Source organism: Symphodus melops (genome assembly GCF_947650265.1).
Source record: "Symphodus melops genome assembly, chromosome: 5".
NCBI lineage: Eukaryota > Metazoa > Chordata > Actinopteri > Labriformes > Labridae > Symphodus > Symphodus melops.
Window position 1 is genome coordinate 4,175,741 of NC_136695.1, and position 25,231 is coordinate 4,200,971.

General features: G+C 44.8%; 1 protein-coding gene across 1 annotated transcript in view; it reads right to left on the reverse strand.

The window, feature by feature from the left end:
* The window catches only part of LOC306824186 (dolichyl-diphosphooligosaccharide--protein glycosyltransferase subunit STT3B-like), a 46,381-nt gene that overhangs the window by 16,174 nt on the left and 4,976 nt on the right, over positions 1–25,231 (reverse strand). Inside the window, exons 2-5 of the mRNA XM_079344214.1 lie at positions 5,287–5,395; positions 3,692–3,979; positions 3,536–3,601; positions 2,464–2,563 (exon numbers count right to left, since the gene is read on the reverse strand). Of these exons, the coding sequence (XP_079200340.1) occupies positions 2,464–2,563; positions 3,536–3,601; positions 3,692–3,979; positions 5,287–5,395 (563 nt within the window). The remainder of the gene's footprint in view (positions 1–2,463; positions 2,564–3,535; positions 3,602–3,691; positions 3,980–5,286; positions 5,396–25,231) is intronic.

A 25,231-nucleotide genomic window follows, 5' to 3' on the forward strand; every position in this document is an offset into this window, starting at 1 on the left:
GCCTGTAGCGTTTTCCCGTCTTCTCTCCCTCTCGGTCTTCTTCTCTGTTCCTCTTCTATCAATCCTCGGTGCAGCATCTCTTTGATTCCACATTGAACAGCTCCCCTGTCAAGTTCACTTCACACAGTTGTGCCCTTTGTAAGTCCTGACATGTCATCATTTCTGCAGCATGATAACCTGGATCTGGATGTCTGGCCTAACGATCTGGATCTGAAACTGTAGCGTCGAGGCTTCAGTGGGGAGCGGTGAGCCCCAGGTCAGGACTTGATTCATGATCAGCGAGTTCACGGTGTTCGACGAGGCGAGCTCTGTGAACAGAGGACAACTTTCATCTTCTTTCCCTGCATGCTCTCTCTTCCTTTATTCTCTCTACCAACAGAGCCTTTCCACCCGTCTGTGCTAGATTCATGACAAACTGCCTCGTTAGCTGCTACTGTACTGAGATAATTACAAGGTAAGGTTTGTGCACATAAAGACAAAAAGAACAAGCTGCTCTTTGCTATAGCTCCGTATCAAAGTGTCCGTTCCCACCTATCCAAAGCTCACAGCCAGGAAAAAGAAAAACAAGTAATACTAGTTCTCCTTCACTTTTAAGCATCAGCAATAAAAAAAAGATGCACTGCGTTTTTTTTGTCTTTTTAAACATCCAATGAAAGAAGTCCAGGTCGCTCCACATGTTTCACGGCTTTCCTGCATCTTCAGGTGTCAAGCTGCAGCGTAATCTGACTGATAGAAGACGGAGCTTTTTCTGATTTCCACCCGAGAAGAATACATCTCCGGGACATTAAAGAAGCACCTTTACTTGTGATGTAGAAACTGCAATCTGTGGAGGAGGACTCCAGAAGATGGAAATGTATGCTGAAGGTTGTTCTCCTCATTTCCTACACGCGTGTACAAAAAGATCTCCAACATGTTTTTTTCCAGAAACTTTTTAAAAGATGGACAAAGCCAAAACATGACGAGCTGGAGTCGTGGGACATTTTCAGACTTGTCACTTAAATCTTCAGTCAATATTAAATCACTTTATTCTTTACAGTTTTGTATTTATAATTATTCGTGCTCGTGCAACATTTCTAGCACTTAATATCCCGCCTTCAGTCTACTGTTGTATCTTAATGAAATAATTAGTAGCCTGATATTCTGCTGCATGAATGTAATGTGCAAATGAGGGCTTTGATCAGTATACTAAGAGGTGGACACCGTATGTGTTGCATCTAGTTAGTCCAGTGAACTCATCCTCCATGTGCAGGCATCAGCTCAGGCTTCTATGGCTCCATCACAACGACACTGTGACAGACACAAACCCCGTCTGCTCTTCTAGTCTTATAGGCTGAGCTCAAAAACTCAATATGGCAGAATATCGTAGCGTGCTTCGTGCAAACATGTATGGATGCAAAGCTGTGATGACCATTTAAGGTAACAGTCATAGCTCTTAAAATATGTGAATGCATCTCTTGGACCTCTGAGGATCTGAAGTGTTTGAAGTCGTACAGCTGATGGAGTGGACATGGTCGTTACACCTCGGCGCAGGAGGAAGTAGCAGGATGACACATAATGAGTGCACGTCGAAGCCTCTGGTGGAGAATAAATTGTTTCAACCGAGGAGATAAAGGTCGATCCAAATCTAAATATTTTCAGGGCAGGAAAGAAATACTTCCACTACAGCAGGTCAACCGAAGGCTGTCAGGCGGAGTGAGGAGAAGACAGGACATTAAATTAATGACGTATGTTATACATGATTTCCTAGCAGGTATAAAATCAGAATTATTTTAGGAAGGACTCTTTTACAGCGTAGAGAGTAAACTGAGTCACAGAGGTCTTTATTAACAATAATGGTTACTTGAGTGATGTGTGTGGTCAGAAAGGATTTCTCTTTAAAGAATAGGGGACAATTTAGACCAAAAACAGGCTCATCAGATTGGTGTGGGAGTCCATCTGGACCAGGTCTTTTCACATTTTGCTCATGCATAGTTCTGGGATGGGAGGACATCAGATCCTCCGATGTGCCAGTTTCTTTCTGCACGTGTGAAATGTCATCTGTGCGTGCAGACAGGCCGTCCTCCAAACCTTTAACCGTGACAGCTCGGATGTATTTCACTCTCTGCATCGTGCACGCTGGGAGCTGGCTGCACTTATGTCGACTCTAATGATTCCCATTTCACTCTCCAACACTGGCCGGACCTGAATGTTTTATCAAACCTGTGCGGAGTGAGGACAGAGCTGCTCCCTCAGTGCAGGCCTGATCACAGGGGGGTTACTATCTCCAAGTCTTCTTGTTAAAACGTGCTGAACATGATGCATTAAAAGGATGCTCTGCAGACTTCTTACTCCAACGCCCACATAACAGCGCCCTGTATGTAGACTGTACAGGTAGGACGCCATTATTCACTGAACGCCACAGGAGCATCACTGCAAAATGTTCATGTTCTAGAATGTGTGTGTGTGTGTGTGTGCGTGTCTCACCTATGTAGACTCTTTTACTGAAGCGCTGCATCAGAAGCAGGACAAACACGTGAAGGGGAATGAGGTTGATGATGAAGACGTAACCGCCCCAGGCTGAAACCTGTCAAACAAACAAAACAGAAATCACACTTTAAAGGGTTAAAGTTTTCACTCATTAATAAAGAAGAGGTGTCAGCTATGTCAGCGTGTGCACTGATGGATAAACAGCAGGTGAATTACATATCGTACAGATCATAATTTGATCCCTGCGGAATCCGTGCACCGCTTTACACTGCAGAAAATAATCAGTGTTGTAACCAGTGTACTAGTCCTTGTAACACACACACACACACACACACACACACACACACACACACACACACACACACACACACACACACACACACACACACACACACACACACACACACACACACACACACACACACACACACACACACACACACACACACACACACACACACACACACACACACACACACACACACACACACACACACACACACACACACACACACACACACACACACACCTCTGAGAGTTGTAAAATCTTGTTGAGCTCAGGCATTAACACCACCATTCAGATAATGCCGTTGGTCCCTGGACCCTCGATGACGCGCATGTACGCACACACACACACGGCTCTACACATGTTCATAATACAAACACACACCTCTTTTACAGGCGTTGTGCTCATTGTCTCAGAGTGTCCAGAACTGAGATGTTTAATCATCAGTCATGATGGGTGTTTGAGGGAAAAACTCTCATAACAGACGTGTTTGGTTTTTTTATTAGGGGAAAAAAAGGCTTTATACGTTTTGAGACAAACGGTTCGATCCCCAGCTCCTGCAGCAACATGTACTATGTGTCCTTAAGCAAGGCATTAAACCCTGAATCGCTCCACTAGCAGCCTCCTTCATCAGAGTTTGAATGTGTAGGTGTGTCCTGCAGTTTGGAAATATTCTGAGTAGTCAGAAGACTTTCACCATCCATTCACCATGTCATTAACATGAAAGCACTGACAAATACGAACACAACATGAAGGAGACATTTGTATCGTGTGTGTTCTCACCATGTAGAAATAAGAGAGGCAGCAGCCGATGGCCCAGAAGACGGATCCCGTCTTCACGGACTTCACCTGCAGTTAACGAAGAACAGACTCGTTTATTCAACCCGTTCTTATAGTTTGGTGAGTTTTGTGTTGCTGCCGATGGGGAGAAAGGCGTACCCAGAGATAGTAGGTAAACTGCAGGGCGAAGATGGCGATGCCTTCGTTGTCGAAGGAGCCGGCCACAGAGCGGGAGATGTAGCCCGGCACAATTGCAATGAAGCAGGCGGCGAGAAGCCCCGCCCCCTGGTTCCACAGCTCCTTGGTGAGCAGAAACGTGGAGATGGACGTCAGGCCGCTGAACACGGGCGCCAGGAACACACACACGTCCCGGATGTGGACGGTGATGTGCAGCAGGTTGAGCACATAGTGGATGAGACCCGCGGTGACCATCAGGCCCGGGTACACCTGAAGGACGAGACGAGGACAGAGGACAGCCAACACTCATCTCAATGATCTGTCCAACAAACAAACAAAATAAGATCTCTGAGGAAGTTCAACTTCTGCTTCCATGCGTTTCTGCAAACGCTTTAATTTACAATTCAAATGAGCAGCCGACTTTTTATGAGCCGCTGACAGGAATCAGGAAGTAACTTTGTCGTTCTTTGGATTTAAAAAGATACTTCGCAAAAAAAAAAAATTATAAGTGATACAAATATAGTAACACCGAATGCAGTGTTTCTTTTTAACCAGCAGAGGGCGCTGTCTGCTTTTTAGCTTCTCTTGATCGATGGAGAAGACGAAGTGCGAAGCGAGCGAGGAGCTAGCTCCAGTGAAGAAAGCTTAAACATGTCAGGAGACTGATTAACTACACAAAGCAGCACGGACACCTCACAGTATTATCACAGTTAGAAGAGACAACACAAACATTCGTAAGACTGGGCGCAGGTTGAAACTCGAACCAGACAGGATTATATGAAGCAGCATTTCAGTGATTTGTTACTGATGCTTCACTCATAAGAGAAAGTTAATATGATACACTCTTAATATTAATTAATAACATTGACATAACAAAAAACACTGTTTCAAGTGATTATTAATATTTTACTTGAATTTAATTTGATTTCAAATGATGTATTTTTATAAAGGTCTTTATGTATGACGCTATGATGTCACACTATTTAGCGGCTTAGACTCTGCTTATCAAATGAAGCTACGGATAGCAAGATCAGAGTTTACAGTACCAATCTGTACTGAACCAAACCGGACTGCTTGGTGGAAACAGGGCTTCAGCTTCTCATCTAATGACCCTGATGCAGTTTGGAGAGGACTGAGCCCCCCCCCTCCCCCCCCTGCAGGGAACAACAGACTACTGTGCACCTCTCTCCCTCTTTGTTTCATTTTAAAGCCTGTGGTATGAAACCTCACAGAGTGGGATGGGCCCTCTGAGGTGAGTTGTGTTATGACGTGTGTGAAGTGACCCCGGTCTGTCCGTCCTTCATCGGTTATAGAGACAGAGCTACACTCTGCCTTCCAACTCGCCGTCTCCTGTAGGAGCTCTTTAAGTGCACAGCGATGCTCAGTGTGCGTGTGTGTGTGTGTGTGTGTGTAACACTTCAAAGTGTAGAGTGAGTTTAAGAAGACGATTTATCCTCGTAATGTGACTCCAGAGACATAAGGACAAAGACAGGACGAGGCTGAGAGAGAGAGAGAGAGAGAGAGAGAGAGAGAGAGAGAGAGAGACAGGGGAACACAAACAGCAGTAAAGCTCTCACCGTCCCCCCCACTATCCGGCCCAGAGGATACCAGGCCCTTTCATCAAACCAGTTAAGGAACTCGTAGAAGCCATTGGTGGTGAGATGGTGAGTCGACCGGTAGTTGAACCTGCAGAGAGAGAGAGAGAGAGAGAGAGAGAGAGAGAAGGCTGTCAGACATTACTCAACACACAGGTGGATCTTCTTATTGACGCCCAGTGTGATGTTACAATTCTCGGTGTTTCTACCACAGACTGTATGAAACATGGACGTCATCATCCATTCATATCAGAAGAGGCATTCTGAAGCCATAATAAACAAAATGGGCTTTAAAATGGTCGTCACTGGGCAGAGAGAACACAGACTGGTGTATTTTTAAAGGTATCGGATCATTGTCGGTCAGGCGGCCCGGGTTCACGTCCGGCTCCTGCATGTCACCCTCTCTCCCAATTTCAGTCTCTATCCACTGTCCTCCATCTATACTAATAATAAAGGCGTAAAACGCCCAAAATAAATCTTAAAAAAAAAAAAAAAGGATAAGCGTAAAATTTCAGGCTTCTGTTCCCGTTTTCAAAAAGAAACGTGTTCATCGGCTTCCTGAAGCTCTCCGTCCAATCAAGTGTTGATGGAGTCTGACCCTCAAAGTGTCCCATCACTGTCACCCTCTTTCTTCCATCCATTATCTTTAACACTTCCTGCTTCTATCATTGGCCGAGAGGCGGGGTTACACCCTGGACTGTTCAGCAGCCAATCACAGGGCTGACATGAGGAGACAGGCAACCAGTCACGTTCACTCCTACAGACAGCTTAGAGTCAGCAGCGAGTCTTTGGACTGTGGGAGGAAGTCAGAGAGAGCCAACACGTGCAAACTCCACACAGAGAGGCTGCTGTCAGACGGGGATTTCAACCAGCAACCTCCTCACTGTGAGGGGACAACGTCAGATTTATCAAATCAGTAAAAGAACTTTACTGCACAACACGCCTGTTTGTGTTGTTGTTCATCTGTGAATAATCTAAGTTTAATCGTGTGTTTGTTGTTGTTTTTATTTATTTATTTTGATTAGAATATAAACATCTGATTGAAGAGATTTTTTTCTTTTCACATTTCAGTTCTCGTTAATTTCCATTTTAAGTGCAGAGTTAAACGTGTGTGTGTGTGTGTGTGTGTGTGTGTGTGTGTGTGTGTGTGTGTGTGTGTGTGTGTGTGTGTGTGTGTGTGTGTGTGTGTGTGTGTGTGTGCCCTCATCATTGACAGACATTAACTCCTCTCTACGATCCCTCCTGGGTGAGAAAGTTGGATTTTTCTCTCAGCAGTGATTCTGTCTGTGGCTCGGCTCCTTTCATTCAACTCACTTTGTTTTAGTAGAGGCCCACAGGAGGGAGACAACCACTAGTCAAAGCAGCGAGCCGCTCAAATAACAAAGACTTCGATCTTCTTCTACAAAGACTGCTCTTAAATATCAGGCAGCACACACACACGGCCTTTCTTCGTCCACTCTACCTTCACATCTCGTCTCGCTGCCTTTTATTTCTTTACTTATTTACAGCCACTGGGACGTGAAGAGAGGAAGAGTCCACCTACAGCTCTGTGCATAATAAGACCGGAGGCCTGAGAGAAGTGCATCTATCTCATCTGTGCTTGTACTCAACAGTCGGTCCGCCCGTCCCCCGAGCTTTAAACCACGCGTCCACTAAGAACAGGAGTCTGACGGAGGGTCTGCAGAGGAGCTGGCTCAGCCCCCGTAGGACTGAGTATGTGCTCGAGTGTTGAGGCTCACTCTGGTGGGTTCAGTTATCTGATTGAAAAACGAGGGGGGAGAGAAAAAGTGCCTGCAAACACAGCAACACTCACAACTAACAAGCAGATAATCCATTACGTCCTCGGTGCTGGGTTTCCTTCCTGGAGTGAGACCGTGTGTCTCGCACGCACGCACACGCACGCACGCACGCACGCACGCACGCACGCACGCACGCACGCACGCACGCACGCACGCACGCACACCCCCACCCTTTGGGATCCAGGGCTCATAAAGAACTGGACAGACTGAGATGTCAGGTCAAATTAAACTGGCACGACAATGTACGTCCACCCAGTGAGCATTACGGTTGTCATGACGACAGTTTTTTACACTAAAATATCATTCGAGAGAAAAAAAAATAAAAATAAAATCACACCATGTGGATAGCTGTTTTTTGATACCGCAGCAACAAAGGACGTCTCAGATGCCGCAAACTGTCCGCCGTAAAATCCTTAATATGAGACACCATCAAGTTTAAACTGCTGCATGAAGATTTTTATTGTGTTCAGCAAAGTCTACAACGGGCACTTTGTGTGCCTCTTATTAAACATCCTTACAAGCTTTTGTCTTTAGCATTTCAAATACCAAACCACAGATGTTCTTCACTCTTGTCTATGTATTCAAAGGGTTAACCAAAACCTTCACTCTGTTAGCTGGAGCTGTCATTTCTCGCTCCATGGCTGCGGATCAACGTGCAAACTTTTTTTTTTTTTTAGAAAGAAACGAGTTGAAAGAAGTTGGGATTAATTTTGGATATTAAAGGGAGAAAAATGTGCTGTGTTTGTAACTTTCAGTAATTGCTGATACTGCACACGGTATGCATGAGAGAATATGAATGACATTCTGCCTTCAACTCTGAGCTGAGCTTCCCCGCAGACGTCTGATCAAGTCCCACTGACAGAAGTGCAGAAAAAAAAAAAAAAAAAAAAAAAAAAAAAAGAACATTATTTTAAACCAATCGTCATGAAGTAAAGAAACGTCAGCGTTACAAATTAAAGCGTACTCTCAGCCGAAAGCCTCAATGCACTGAGGGTCATCTGTTTCAGCAAGGGTCCAAATGAGGGCTCACTGTAACGCCTCCGCTGGCCCCCAGGGGGCAGACTCCGAGGCAGTGAAGGAAAAGGAAAAAAAGATGCAAGAATCAGTTTGACTAATTACCATGGCAACATTCTGGCCTGCTTCTGCATATGGAAAATCATCGGCCGTGTGATGCATATCTCTTGGCTGAATAAACACACACACATTCAGTCAGTACGTAAACAAACAAGTGTGCAGAAATCCCTGCAGGCTAATACATCATGCTATTATGACTGTGACTGTAGAGTCCCTTTAAGCTATCAACCTCTGCTGGGCTGTAAGAGACATTAAGGAAGACACAAATACGTGCATGTTCGTATTTCTCATTTGTGCTCTGAATTCAAATGGACTTCAGGACTCCTGCTTCATCCTTCATGATAGCAGGGCTTTTATTTTCCCTTTGAGCATGGCAGACGGCCAAAGAGCAGCCAGGGCGGCATCACCTTTAATGTGCTCGTGCTGCTATCTGTTCTGAAGACGCACCGGGCAGTGGCAGCCTCTGCAGGGGGATCGAGCTCCCCGCTGCTTCTAGATGGCATGTGTGGGAGTGCAACACAGGAGGAATGAAAAACAAGCAGCTCGGAGAGCGACGACACGGGGAGAGCAAAGAGACTAACTGCATCTTTTAACACACACACACACGACTCTAAACAGTGTGTGTACAGATGCTGAAACACACACACACAAAAAGACATTCAAAATGTTTTAACTCAAAAGTCTGAAAACAAGTTGTGTGTGTTGTGACAAGCGAAGTTTAAAGAGGAGAAACAGCCTGCACACACTCGTCACACAGGAGCCTCCCCTTTGTTTTGACCCTCCTCCTCCTCATTGACCAGATCAAGGACGTGTGGTCAGGGCGGCGTCACAGGATTAGTTTCAAAACACTCACACGTGACAAACGTGACGTTAACAACATCGTCTTGTAGCCACCGACCAAACAAAGTGTCGAGAGCTTTTACATATCCAGCTTTAATAACCCCGTTACTGGATCGAACGTCTGCACTACAGGTTTACCTCGGAGGCACCTTGAACTGATTCTTAGCTTTAGAAGAGTCGACATATTACACACGTTTTAATGGTACCAGTGATCGTCGGTGTGAATGTGATGTGATGTATTACAGTAAAATGCAGCTTCCATTACACAGAAAGATGAAGTGCCTTCTCCTCCTTCCATCCTTCAAACCCTGAGTTTCATTCTGATGAATAACAGGCGGAGACGTTGACACGGTAACGACTTCTCTTTCACATTCCTTTTCCAACCATGAGCAGCAGAGAGGAGATTTACTGCGAAGGAGATACGCTTATTCCACATCGATCGAGCTGGTATTTATTAAAATCAAGGTTCTTAGTCTTCACCTTAATGCGAACACGAAACAGAGAGGAGAGCTTCACAGCGTGCTGGCCACACGCTCGCAGAGAAGCGAGGGTTAAAAAAACAACAACTGGAATCTGTGTTTCTTCTCGCTGGCTTACAGTCGTAGGATTGGTCAAGGCTCTCTGAATGCTTAATGAGGTCGAGCACCCATCATGGAAGAAACGAGGCTCTCTGTCCACCCCGCCCTCTGATTGGCTGTACCTGCAAAAAACAACCACCCAAATCGCTCCTATCGTCTCTAAACTCCAACTGGCCCCATTTTGACTAGAATCTAATTTCACAGTGGATGAAGACAGCGGCTCTTCTGAACTCGTGGATTGTTCCGGGCCTCGGCTAAGATGTGGAAAGAATAAAAGGAAGAGGATCAGGAGATGAGTCAGAACCAAAGGAGCAAAATGGTGGAAAGTGTGAGAAGGCATTAGAAAAAGTTTATCCTTATGAACGTGAAGATTGACCCTAAAATGATGTGTATTAGATTCATATGAAAAGTTTGCTGCATTCGATATACCGGTGAGACAGATTTATGTAATAATATAATGCTGAGACAAACTGCTACACTTGGTCTGACTTACAGTAAACGATGGTACTGTTCAGCCTTACTGTTCAGTGTGATCTCGGTGGAGTGCTAGTCCTCCATTAAAGACGGCTCATTGTTACCTTCCACCCGGCAAACTTTGATTAAGCAGATTTAATTTTCAAACTCCGTGTGGCCAAAAACAAACGCACGTTGTTGACTTTGCTGAAATAAACAAGACAGCTTAAAGGGCACATGTCCTCCTCCTTTATCACTACTTTAAATAAGTCTCAGAGCTCCTTTTCATCATGTGTGTGAAGTGTGTTGTTGTAAATCCACTTTGATCCTGTATTTGATCATGTCTATTAACCCCTCTATTTCAGCCCTGCTTAGAACAGGCTGTTTCTGTGTCTGTAGCTTTAAATATGTAAATGAGCTGTGTCTGACCACGCCCCCTCTCTGGAAGGGCTCGGGTGTACTCGGTGCTTTCTCGCTCCATGTCCTATTGTTTACAGTGAGACGGCAGAACAAACACCTAGCTGTGGGAGTGTCACCCACCTGGGGGAGGGGCTACTGCCCTTTGTGATGTCATGAAGGGAACATCTCCAAACGGCCTGTTTGAGGACACATTTTCTGAAAGTGGAGAATGCTGAAGACAGAGAGGATGGACTCATCATTGGGGGACTTTAGACAGGCGAGTCGTGCGTTATGTGTGACCTTTAAAACTTTCACTCCAGAAAAAAAAAAAAAAATCTTACTGGTGCAACTTAAATTCCAAAAAGTTACAGTAATTTGTATTGTACCTATTTGTGCAACCAAACACTGCGTCTTGCATTGAGTCATTAATCTCAGTTTGTTTCAGTCATTTTAAGGAAAACAAACGATGGGTGGGTTTGGAGTTACTGAGGAGTTTTAACCGCGGCAATATTTTAGAAAACTTTTAGGAGTGCGTGACAAATAAAAGTAAAATTGGTACAAGAAGATTTGGACTTTATCTCGTAGGTTAGTTCTACCAGCTGTACACAAGCCTGCGTTAAATGTAAAGCAATTCATTAGAAAGGTTCATGAGAGTGATTCCTATGTAAATGTCACCATGGCTTAGACGGTGACTTAGTCAACACCTGACTGAGAGGAGGAAGGAGCATTACAGGTGAGGCTGTGGAGGAGCAGAAGGCAAGAAACACTCTCAATGCCCAAGGGCAAGAAAACATTGAAATGCAAGAAATGGTAGAGTCGGGCTTATTAAATTATCTATTACAGCACAGGTTTGCACCTGTGTACCAGTTAAGGTACAACAGCAGAGACGAAGTGAAAATGATCTGAAAGAACTGAGGAGCTACAACTCATCTCGAGATTTTAATTAAAAGCCGAGGTACAAAATGTTGCCTGGACAGAAAGGAGCACAAGGAGAAGGGCGAGGGGGAGTTGGGTGAGCAGGTGTGGGCTTATTTTCAGATCCCAGTCCCACAGGCAGAGCGGCGAGGTAGAGAAACATCACACCAAGTGGAACACGACACAATGAAACTCTGTCCGTACAGGAAGAGGAGAAAAAGACGGTCAAGATAAAGTAGAGGTCAGAACAGAAAGGACAGAACATAGCTGCTAATAAGGAGGGTAAACATGTGTGACAGGTAGCTCTGCACACCTGTCACACCTATACGGGGGAAAAGGGTCATGTGATGCTCAGTGACAGGCGTGACGGTCATAGCCTACAACCCAATTCTGCATTTGTACTGTATGTCGCTAACAGCCAGTTGAACAGTCATGAATCCAACTGACTTATTGGAGAGATAGGATAGTGGATAGAGCTGGAAATCTGGGAAGGAGAGAGGGGGGAATGGCGTGCAGGAAAGGAGCCACAGGCCGCCCGCTTGGAGGACTACAGCCTCCACAGATACGCGGAAACACTGACCGCTGCACCCCGACTTACTGTTGTTTTATGTAACTTCCTATACAGGGTCAGATCACAACTGAAGTCATGAAAAGAAACCTTAAAGTGTTTGTGTCGGGGGGAGTAAAGTGATGAGGAAACAGACAGTCTGTGTGTGTGTTACTCTCTCAGCATGCTGGGCTGCCTCGGCTGCTTCACTAAAATGTTGTTGCTCTGCACGGACCGGCCTGAGGAGAATATATAAACTTGAAAGATCAATGAGTTTGAGATAAAAAAGATTTTGGAAACACAACAAAGTTAAAAGCAGAGCTGCACCTAAAATCTGAATTTCACCACATTCGGTGATTTCATTTCTGTTTGGTTTGTTTCAAGTTCAGCACATCAACAACCCCAGAGAGGCTTTTCATGAGGCTCGTATGAAACCTTGGCGTGCCTCACAGTCACAGAGCACAGGAACTCTACAAAGAAATGATGAACAGGAGAATAGAGTCAAGAAGACACAAAACATTTGATTCAAATGCAGGAAAATAAATGTTTAGTGATAAAAAAGGGATGTGGGTGACCTCCACACACGCCATTATTGAAAATGTTGCCTCCTATTAAATGTCAGCTCTGCAACTATTTCTTGACATTTCTCAGCAGCTAAGTCGTCACTTTTTTTTTTTCCAGCTTTTGTCAGATATCTGAACTTCCTGCTGACTGGAAGAAAACAGTCCTGTTTTTAAATATGGATTTTAAACTTAAATGTACATTCTTGTTTTTATCCGTCTATCTTGTTTAAATGTGTTGTGCTGTTTTTTTATGAATGTGTTGCCTGTATGGACCTCTGCTGCTAACCAATTTGCCCCCTCAGGGACAATAAAGATTTTCCAAATGTGTGAAATAGTTCAGTGGTACTGGTCAGTAACTTGAATGCGTCTTTAAAATCTTTGAAAGGAAAGCAGATTAAATTTTGATCTCCAATAAAAAGAGACTCACCAGAGAGTCGGAGACTCTGATTTTAAGTCTTTGTGGGGTTCACTGGCTTTGGTCTTTATTGGAAAACATAAAATACTTCATGTTCGGTCGATGTGCACAACACACCACGGCTTAAGACAACAAGTGCTCACATAGGACAGATGAAATGTAAATCTACTGACTGATGATTAAAACAGTCGACTTGGAAGGGGGTGCAGTACTAGCCTAGCGGTTATGCTGTTTGGCCCATGTACAGAGTCTGGGTTCAAATCTGACCTCTACACTTTGCTGCATGTCGTTCCTAACACGTCCGGTCACTTCAGCCAATGACGGCATGAGAGATAAAACTTCAAACAAATAAAATTAAAAAATAATATTTTAGTAACATTTGAGCTACCTGGCCAGAAATTTGGCCCAGAATATATTTGAGGAGTGTGTGTGTGTGTGTGTGTGTGTCTCACAGAAGTGTGTTTCTTGCCGACTGCTTCGCTGAGAGAGCCGACGTGACGCAGTGAAAAAGCCTCCCACATGCACAGCACACAGATAAAAACTAATCTGCACCCTGTTGGAGTTTCAGAGCAGGTTGCAAAAAGTCCTGAAGCAGCAGGGAGGGCGAGTCGGCATGACGGTGAAGGAAGAGCAGTGGACAACATCAAAGGAAGTGCTTCACCTATTAGCAAATAAGAACACTGACTTCAGCGTGCAGACGCAGAAGAAGAAGAATGGTATATTTGAGAAAGTGGTGCGCGGCAGAGTTTGCAGGGTTGGTTTGAGATCTCTTTCAGAAGAAGAGCGAGCTGGTCAGCAGCGCTAACAGCCTGACAACAACACCGTCTCAGCCCATTGCAGTCATGATGATTATTTAATGAGCAGTTGCTTTGCTTCTCTAAAGCAGCTGCTCGACACATCCGAGCGCCTCTGGAGCCGAGCGGAGGAGATGAGATCATTTAGTGCACGGAGGACGCAGCTCCACATGAAACATCCAAGACCTCCTGTCCACGACATGTGCAGCTCTACAGGCTCCTCTCAGGGACTCACTCACATTCATGATGTCGTGTAAAAACAACAGGCTCATTGTAACAGCCGTTATGTGAACAGATAAATGACGTAACACAGAGTGCATCAGCATGTCTCACCTGTGCTGCGTCTTCAGCAGCTCACAGCGACTCAGTGAACGGTGTCCAGAGGACAGGCGGACGGAGACATAAGATGTTTGTTTTAGGTTATAGATTGTTAATATTAATGGATGATGCAGGGCTGATGTTTTGTCTCTGAGGTGTTGAGCTCAAAGAAAGACTCCCCACACCAAGAGACAAAAGTCATTCAGGCCATGAAACAATCAATGGACAGAAACTGCTTTATTTTCTCTACGTTTGGTTTTCAGGAAGTCCCGGGGTAAAAAAAAAAAAAGAGCTGCTCAGTATCTACAAGCTCTCTGATTGGTTTGTTTTCTTAATCAAAGAATAAAACCAGCATCTTACAGCTGAATAAAAAGAGAGTCCAGGCCGCTGAAGCTGACAGAGGAAACGAACTGACCAGCCGGGGAAAAAAAAAAAAAAAGGTTTTTATAGTTGAAAATTCAAAGTTCAACCTGCTCACATATGGGCAAAGTAAAGGTCATTAAATGCGTGTACATTTCTTCATTAAGGACTTTTGAGTTGAATCGTTCGTGTCCTGTAGACGAAAGTTTCACACCCGTTACGTCCAACACTACCGTTAGTTGTGGTTATAAGAGTAACAGAGTGAGATCGTGCACCCGGGTCCTAAAAACATACAAACACCTGGATGTCATCAAAGGTGCCATGTGGTTGCTTCTGATCGGGTCAAAAGCAGCTGCTCTGGTTCTACGACACTCCGTGGTAAATGAAAGCCAGCTTCATTAAACACATGTCACATGACCTGCGCTGGCAGCAGACCGTGTCATGGCTGAGGGTCAGAGCGTGTTGTTGTCACTGTGCTCTGCGTCTCACGTCGGCCTCTGGTTGGCGTGCAGCTGGTGCAGCAGGATTGGTGCAGAGATAGCGGGTCACCTGATTTAAAGGCAGAGCCGCCCCTCCTTCGAGCTCTCAAAGAGATTGCTGTTTGTCTCATAAGATAAGATGTAACTGTATTGATCCCTGATGGGGAAATTTGGGATGATGAATTCATGATGCAGCTCTCCATTCTTTTAGTAGGGGAGAGAAGCCCAGGCCAGATGCCTGTTTCTTCTTTCATTTTCTTTGAGTCAGGTTAGATAGTTTCGGTTGAACACACGTTTTTGTTTGTTATTTTTTACGGCACTCTCCCTGAAGGTTTCAGTTTGTTGTGTTATTGTGAAAAAAAAAAAAAAAACACAGTGGGAAGTGTAAAATTTGCTCTTGGTGTGGTTCATCCTCGGCTTGCTGGTCGGAACAGGCAGGTTTGATTATTTTCCACTAAGTGATGAGTTCATTTCCTTTCATATCCGGGCAGCCTTGGCCTCGTGCTCCTGTGCAACAACACCGATAAACCATGATGTTTGTTAGGGAAACAGACGATACTGAAGGTCTGTCTGAGATTGTGTTTACAGTATATATATATATGTGTGCCGTGGGTTGTCTAAAGCAGACCATGAAATCAAGCTCCCAGGAGTCTGTCTGACCTGAGTTTACTGAATCAACACTTTCTGCTAAAACCTTGCAGTAACTCTTAGCATCCATTAAAAAGAAAGTGAAAGTCCTAACAACACTTAAAGCATTATCGTCCAAAAAGCTGAAGCCTCTAAATATGTTTTCACTATTTTCACGTGGATTGGTGTGATTTATTCAGGAGCTTGCAGCCGCCCCCCCCGCCCGGCGGGATGAACACAGTATTTGTGATTGTGATTCTGCTTGTTTTGGCACGTTCAGCGAGTGTCACAGCGAAGCAGCTTCCCTTTCATCCAGGAGAACGCTGAACACTGTGTGAAAGACAAAAACATGGCGAGGAGGATACTCAATGACAGTTCACTTTCAAATTCAGAGTCGGAGTGAGTTTGGCCTTCACAATGCTAGAGACGTATCTGACACACTGCAGCAGGAGAGGGAGTGAGCTGGATCAATGAACTGGTGTTTGTTTACATCACTGTTCTTATTTCACGTCAGACGTTTCCGATGTGTTTGACGTACGAACGCTCAGTGATGACGATCAGGTCAAGAATTATAGACTCTGCTACGGTCGGTGGTGATACGCCTCCCTTTCACTTTCTATTGGACCTTTTTCTGGTTGATCTATGACATCACCAACCAAACTGCTCGGATGTCAGACATGGACAGTTTCCAGCTCTCCTTCAGCTGACACGATCTGAGCTCTGTCTCCTTGTTAAAACATTCAAACTTTGCCCGGTTGGTATAAACCTTTGGCTTATATTCTTACTGGCTTTTCTTTTCCCACTTCCTGACACGGAGCCTGCACAGAGGAGCGGAGCCAGTTTGAGGTCGACTGACGTGTAGACATTCAAGAGTAAATTTACATGACAGGTATTGTTCAGTCCGGCTTCGGGAAAGTCAACTTCATACGATGTCATTCACTAGAAAAGATTGTCCGACAAACGTGTGAACGTGTCCGTTATCTTCACGCAGTCTTGTACGTTTCTTCGGATTAATACGAACATAAGGTCGCTGTGAGACAGAATAACCATTCCCAGTAGAGACCACATGACACTGCAGTCTGTGTGGCCACATCAGGGTTCAGCTGCAGATAAAAAAAAATGATGCAAATAGATGCAAAGCAAGCAGAGCCCATTGTGCAGTGTGTCAGTGTGAGGCCTGGAGCCTTGTTTCTTAAATTAGAGGTCAGGGGCCTATCTTTGGCGTGTGCCTGCCACATGATAAAGGAGCCAATATGTTTCTAGAATCTGGCTTCTGGGGGCGAGACTGTCCTATTTGTCACTTGGCTCTGAGGCTGAAAGAGAAACTCACTGGCAGCTCGTGACAAAGCTTCTCCCTCCACCGAGGCTCAATTAAACATGTTCTACTGGGGGGGGGGGGGCTTCTGACCCTCGTAAACTGCGATTTAAAGGAGAGAAAACAGTGAAACAAAACTTCCAAACATTATAATACTTCTTTATGAAAACATGGATCACATTTCCTTAATATCCGAATAGCAGGGGGATGTGCGTTTCAAGCCAAAACAGTCCAGTCACAGGATCTGTTGGCAGTGTAGAGTACGACTAGTGGAGACAGGCAGACTATCTGAGCCAACACATCACAGGTCATAGAGTCACAGAGGAGCCAGGCCTGGACTCAGCAGCTACATTAAAAGCTCATAGACAACACTATGCCTCCCCATACGTTCATGTTAGTGCGGAGCCACGGGACATGTAAAGTGAGAGTGATGAAAAGGAAAAGAATGAAAACAGAGCAGGGTTGAGACGGGAGCTACGAGGAGGAAGCAGAGCTGGGATGCATCCAGCAGGGACTCTCTGGGCTAATTCATTGAACTGGACGCCAGCAGAGGAGAGACACAGTCAAGATGCAGGAGACAAGACGAGGAGGAGCGGGAAGGATCGGATGAGCCTGAAGCCTGCAAGTACACAGTGACGCGTTTCTCCATTCCTGCCGTGTGCAGCGAATTGTAATGTTATCAAAAACAAAGCTAACACGCTGCTCGGCCTTTAGTTTGTGTCAGCCATCACACTGGGACAAAGACGGTGTAATCCTGATAAATATGCATCAGTGACAGCCGCAGAGACTCCGTTTGTTGTCACATTAAAAGACTAATCAGCTGTGAAAAGGAGGCGAGGCCGTTCTGATCATTCTGCCTTTGTTTGTTCCTTTAATGAGGGTAACAACTTTTCTTTGATGGGGAGTAACGCTGTGCGGTCTGATCTCTTTAATGCGCGGCGTGTGAGGGGGGGGTTTAAGGAGAGCAGCAGAGGATCAGGGGAGCGAGCGAACGCTTCTCACCTGGCTCGGGGGTTGTTTTTTTTGCTTTCAAAATCGACTAAACCTGGTTTGTCCCACACGTCGCCATCATCACTTTTAAAAGTCCCACAAATCCCACGCTGAGGAAACTGGCTGTTGTGATCATCGCTGTATAAACAACGCTCATTCTGCAACAACAGCAATCACGGGACGATGTAAAGTAAACACAGCAGACGACCACAAAGACGGCGTGTTTACAAACTTGCTGCAGAATGCTTCAAGGTTTGCATTTCTTAGCCGCTCGGTCGGCTCGACTCCTCATCACTGCTTTGACTTTTTGCATTTAAGTGGCTGGATTTCTACAGTAAGCTGATTTCTGCAATGTCAAGAAACTTGGTTTGTGTAATCCAGGGAAGGCTGGATGTCCCCACAGAGAGCAGACTTCTGTGTGTGTGTGTGTGTGTGTGTGTGTGTGTGTGTGTGTGTGTGTGTGCTGAGCTGGATTTCTAATTGGCTTCCTCTGTATGCACTGGTGAAACCGTAGCTGTGGAAAGTATCACTGTGAGAGCAGGCAGAAAAGACACCACACATTATTTTCAGTCTGTCAGATTGACTGTGGCACTAAGGGGTGTATTAAACAGTAAATATAAGAATGCATGCATTGTTGTTCAGTCATCAGACCGTCTCTGTTTCATTAACCACAAACCAATCGATAGCGTTGGAATCGACATCCTGGAGCCCGACTGACTTTTGGGGCCAATACCGATATCAACACATCGGCCCGATCTTTGATCCGTAGAGATTTCGATGTATAAACATTGACCCTGTCGATCCATCAAACACGTCTGTAAAGTACGTGTACGTGTACATGATGACTCTGTCTCCTCACCATTAAAGTGACTTTATGGATGACAACAAAGAGAGCTGATAGTGTCACACTCAAACGAGGACGCTGTGGATCTGTGGGTGAATAAATCCACAAAACATCTTTGCACGTCTGCAACACAATTAGCCGACTAACAGTCACTTGCTATGCTAATACTGACCTACAGTCCTGTATTTAATCTGACTTTACTATGTTGAATGTGCCTGGTTTGCATTCACACTAATGTACGATGAGTCAAACGGCGACACAGGAGGATCTGTCGATGTCATCATGCATGTTCAGGATTTGCAGCTCACATTTTACAGACGATTAAGAGAAGCAAATTAGTGCTGATTATTTCTCTCCTTTTTTTTCCTCTCTCTTTTCTTCCTGTGGGTGGAAGATGGAAGAGTCGTCATTGAGTGACTGTCATTCATGACGCTCTCAGCTGAAAGTGAAATATCTGACAGTAAAAAAAGAAACGTGTCAATCAGTGGGGAAGAAGACAAAACATCACAAGAGTCACAAAATGTTTGAGAAGCTTCAAATCCTGCAGGAAAATAAAAAAGTTTTTCAGAAAACTTCAAATTGTATAAATGCATAAAAACAAAAAAAGGTTAAATTGTTTGAATACACGGTTGAACTGACTGTTTGACTCTTCAGGAGCACAGCAGAGGGTAAACAAAGGAGCGCAGTGTAAAGTCTCAGCGTCGTGGGTGGAAGATCAAGACATCAGCACACTGCACTCTGTATTTAAATGCATCTGTAATATACATGAAGAGATCGTTCTCCGTGAAAACAGAGCAAACTGTCTGATCAGAAGACCGCACGGATCAGCTCAGAGCAGGAAGCCAAAAAGTGAAGAAAACCAAATTAGACATAAGAAGAAGAAGTGTAGAGATCGTTTCTGTGAGCGAGCCACAAATAAAACCCACGGCCCTGTAGCTCTCTGTCATCAGGGATCGCTACCTCTCTGGGAGCTCTCTGGTAGCACACACACACAGAATACGGCTTTTGTGTTTGGTTTTCTCGGCTGGATTGACAAAAGCAGCATTTTTTTTTTTTTTTTTTTTTTTTTAAACACTTCTCAAAGTGTGACGAGCCCTTTCTACAAAGTGTCAACGGTGAAATTGGGCAAAATAAGCGATGAAGAAAAAAAGTCTGTAGTTGCATTATGTGTTTGTAATGAGGTGGCTTTGTGTGGCCTGTCTGAGAGCATGTCATTACATCACTCATAATGGGAGGGGCATGTTTTAATGTTTCTGTGAGGGAGGATGGATTTATTTAATTCACCGTGCAGTGTGACTTTATCTTCTGCTTGTTATCAGAGGTGGCTTTTCCTCTGGGAGGGCTCGTACGGTGTCTCAGAACAGACAGGATATATAACCCCTTCAGTGAGCTCTGGACCCCCGGGTCTGACCCCAGGTCTGACCCCCGGGTCTCCTCCCAGCTGGGCGGGGCCAGGAAAACCTCCAAAAGGGAGGCGTTCAGGAGGCATCCTGATCCGATTCAAACGACTCTGAGCTCCGAGTCACTTTGTAATTGAATGAGTCAATTACAAAGTGACTCGGAGCTCAACATCCGGTGGTCCTGAAAAAACCTCCATCATCGTTTACCACCTAATCATCACTACGGCTCTGTGCAGAGTGTCACAAGTGTCAGGCTTCCAGATCGGATTTTATTCATCATCAAAGCCTCCGACTTTTCCCGAAACAAACGTCAACAAAGAAAGGCAAATCTTCAGCCGGAGATCCAGACTTGTTCGACTTCGTCAGGTGAAGAAGGTCACGTCTGCGCTCGGAGAGACGAAGCTACTCCTGCATTCTGTTTGATGCCTGCAGGGTCAGACCGCCACAGCGCCGCACACTGAGACAAACCCACAGGAGAGAGACGTGAAGAGGAACCAATTAGCCGCTGACGGGGGGAACGCAGCGGGGGGCTGAGAGGTGAAGGTGGGGGGGGGCAGTGAATGGAAAACAAGCTCGCTGAGATTCAGAGGCATGTGTTTGTTTGCCTCCAGTCACAGAGGTTAAGGTCAAACTTCAAGTGGCCGTGTGCAGCCAGTGCAGGGAGAATCTCGCCATGGTGAAGCGTGGAGACACGATGGACGCTAAGTCCTCTTTCATCAAAACACACGGGAAGATCTTCATTTCCTGTGAGCCTTTCCCGTCTTTCCTAAAGCCAGCATGGGTCCCCAGGTAGCAAAACCCAGCTCTGTTCACACACACAGAGCAAGAAGCAACACGTATGAACTTCATATAAACACTCCATGTAGACAGGGAGGAGAGAGAGAACGTACAGGCCAATAGAAAACTCTTTTTAATCTGGCTCCCGTCGTGTGTGCAGGAGATGGTTTGTGTCTCTAAATGTCTGTTTGTTGCACATTAACTGAACAGACTAAACATCCTTCAGACTGAACTATTCAGCAATATATCAGGAAGCACATGTGACAGCTGGGTCGATAACTAACAGTAAAGACTGCAGAGGATAATCTTCTTTGCAGCGGAGCCAAACACAGACAGGATCAAATGAAAGGGGGCCTCCATCACATGAACCAATAAGAGGGGAAAAAAGCACAATCAGAGAGACATGAAGACGGGCGGTCGGACAAGAACACCAGGCTTTATTATTGCACACAGGTTTCATCATCACTAACTGTCAGCTGCAGTTTTACACAAAGAAATCTTTATCCTTCACAAAAGTTCTACAAGTGATCAGAGAGACGCTTGTGAACGTGTGTGTGTACACACACACACACACTTCATGGTGTATGGAAAAATGAAAGCCACGGTGAGAGTCATTGATAAAGTAGAAGAGGAGATGACGTGTTGTACCGCAGAGCACACAGTCCAATGTACACACACACACACACAGATGAAGTAACGACACTACACACTTCCTCTCAGTGTAATCTCACTCATCTAACTAGAAAGAGATCAAATCTAAGTCTCAGACAGACAGTCTTGGTTGGACTGAATCTCCTCATGTCTTTGTTTAAAGACTTTTCTGCAGCTGTCCTGCACTCTGAGCATCAGGATGACCGTCGTACTGCTAACGAACATTCAGAGTAAGCTAAGGAGAGAGGCGGGGCGAGCGCAGGGTTCAAACTGAACGAGTGCTTTAAAGTTTATATAGACTACAAATACAAACGTATAACAACATGCAGCCTAAGCTAAAGAAACAGGTTTATATACCAGGGGTGGGACTTTGATGCTTTAATTACCATTAATTAATTACAAGAAAATAACGCGTTTAATCTTTTTAGCACATTTAATCACAGTTAGCTCATCGCTAGCTTCACGCTAGCTTCGCCACAAGTACAAACTAGAAGCGTTTGCAGCCGAAAATCAACCAATTAACTGTCTTCAGGAATACAATTATTAATTCAACATCTGATAAAGTTACAGATTCACTCTCTAAATTGATCGCTCTGCACTGTAGATCACTATTAGTGGTAGAAGATAAGAGGTTAGAAAATGTGCTAAAGCTAGCAACGTGTGATCCAAGTTTCCAGCTGCTGTGCAGAAAAACTATTTCAAACAAGATCCAACAGTTTAATGAAACTGAGAAGCAGGTAACACTGCCTGCATTCATTCATTCATTCATTCACTAAAATCCATTTAGATTGAAAAGTGTTGCTTTTTAGGGCAAATATTGTGATGCACTTAAAATGTGATTCATTTGGATTAATTAATTAGAAAGCCCTGAGTTAATCAGTTCATTTTTTAATCATATCAATCAATATGTACAGCCCTGCACTCCTGCAGCCTCCTCTGACTGAGAGGAAAAGGAGAGTCAGACGGGCAGCTCTGTTGATCCTGGTGACAAGCTGTTCCTCCCTCCTGCCTGAAAAACCAGCTTAAAATGATTTGTCCCAATCGTGCATGTTGTGTAATGAAACAGCAGAATGATGTAAGCCGAGTCAGAGGAGAGGGGCTTTCCACTCAAATATGAATTAGTGTGTCAGAACGCGAGGACGCCTAAACAAGAGGCAGACAGCACTTTGATGGCTCAATGAGGAGAAGGTGGACGGACGCCGTCTTCAAATGGAAACGGATCCATCATCTGAAAACTTCCGGGAGGAAACATTAAACCCTTCATTTCAATTCATGTGCAGCTGTGTGTTTTTTTATTTTAATAATCTTATTTATTCAGCAGGACGGAAGTGCATGACAGAGCTTGAAGCTATGTGTGTGTGTGTGTGTGTGTGTGTGTGTGTGTGTGTGTGTGTGTGTTGGCGGCGGGGAGAAATCGAGAGGCGCTGCTTACAAAGACGAAAGACAAGAACATTGAAACACTTGAGACTTTTTAAGAACAATAAAAAGGAAGCAGACTGGACTCTATTTAACGCAGAATCACAAATAGAAGCCGTCTGCGTGGAAATACGAGGCCTTAGATTAATCGTACAGATTTGTACTGACAAAAAGCTCTTTAACAGGGGCGCCAGATCAGCCTCGTGGTTTGTGCGTCCTATGTACAGACGCTAGAGTCTTTGAAACTCCAATCCCACTTTGTCCCTTTCCCTCTCTCTCTTCCCAACATCTCTCCTCATCCGGTCCTATCGAACAGAAAAGGCAAAAATGTGACTAAAGAAACGTGTCGTATTTTGATTAAACCAGTGAACAAGCAGAAATGCACGAGACAACACATCCGACGCGTGTAGTCAAATATCTCAGGAGGCCTGCCTTGCTCATTAAGTTTGTTGAAATAAGAAGTCAGGACCTTTAGCAGAAAGCTCTGCTCATTACGAGCACGTCGGGCCAAATGTTTAGCTTGTGTCACATCTCGGACTACGAGGTTTTATCTGGTTATTTATGAAATCAGAAGTCTTTGAGTTCCTGCAGGGAGACGCTGTCCTTCATCCTGCCGCTGTAACACAAGCTTCCCAGCATCAGAGGAAGCAAACGCAGCCAAGTAAAGAGGTCAGGCAGATCTGACACACTGCACTGCCTCCTGTGTGTGTGTTTGTTTAAAGCCATAAACAAACACAGCCTTGGACATTAGTCACCTGTGCAGTACGGTGAAGACGATGATGGAGGGGGACTGGAAAACGGAGTGATCACCTCACCATGTGAAAATCATATTGATCAACAATATCTATCATGAGGGCACAGCAACGGTCAGGAAGTCCCTGGCACCCAATACAGGAAGTTAGCGCTCTCTCTCTCTCATATAAGAGATAGTGTCCTGTGTTTAACCACATGGTATCACAGCATCAAATCAGTGGTGTGCCTGGCTTCTGTGAAATGTTACTGAGTGACAGCACTACTTACTGGAAGCAGTGGCAGCCATGACGGTAATGAGCTCTACTTTGTGGTCGGCATCATGTTTCTGCAGAAATTCAGCAACAAGCCAGTGAACATGAAGAGGTCTGTGTGAAGCGCTGAGAGAGGACGACTGTTCACTATCACTGTTAAACACTGAAGTTATGAACGTGTGGACACACACACACACACACACACACACGTTGGTCATGTGTGTGTGTTGGCTCCAGCACACAGTCAAAGCTCTGCTGTTAGCCTGAGTCACTGCTGCTGAAGAATCAGGTTTCAGGTGGAGCGACTGGGAGCCAGCTAGAGGCATAAACCGCCATGACCCCTGTGAGCGAGCAGAGTGCACAGCTGAAGGCACCCAATGGGAGACAGCACGACTGTACTTGCTCTCATGAATCATCGTCCAAAACCCAGACGAAGCCCTGCAGTGCACTGCTGACTGCTATCCAATTTTGTTTTGTTTTTGTTTTTTTTTTAACAAAAAGTTGGCGAGGTAAGGACAACAGCTGTTTACGGTCACCTGAACCTGAGAACAAAAGCAAAGGAAGCTAAAGGTGCTTCGGACCACACGTGAACATTTCAAGTCTTTAAGTCACAGCAGGAGACTCTTCCTGTCCAAACGAGGCCGGATATGATTTAAAAGAACGACACACATAAGTGGAAGAGACTTCATATCAGTGCTACTTTGTCATGTTCGCAGTGTCAACCAGAGAGTGGAGAAGAACATACTGGCTAATGCTAACCCTAACTAGCGGTGGGACTTTAACGCCTTAATTACAAGAACATAACGCGTTCATTTTTTTAGCCCATTTAAATCACAGTTTGCCTCATGAACAGCGCAGAACTGTTTGTCACTGTTACCCGCTAACTTCACGCTAGCTTCGTGCTAGCTTCTTTGTGCTAGCTTTTCACTAGCTTCTTTGTACTAGCTTCGCCACTAGTACAAACTAGAAAGAGATCAAATCTGTGGAGTGCGTCTCAGACAGTCTTGGTTGGACTGAATCTCCTCATGTCTTTGTTTAAAGACTTTTCTGCAGCTGTCCTGCACTCTGAGCATCAGGATGACCGTCGTACTGCTAACGAACATTCAGAGTAAGCTAAGGAGAGAGGCGGGGCGAGCGCAGGGTTCAAACTGAACGAGTGCTTTAAAGTTTATAGAGACTACAAATACAAACGTATAACAACATGCAGCCTAAGCTAAAGAAACAGGTTTATATACCAGGGGTGGGACTTTGATGCTTTAATTACCATTAATTAATTACAAGAAAATAACGCGTTTAATCTTTTTAGCACATTTATTCACAGTTAGCTCATCGCTAGCTTCACGCTAGCTTCGCAACAAGTACATACTAG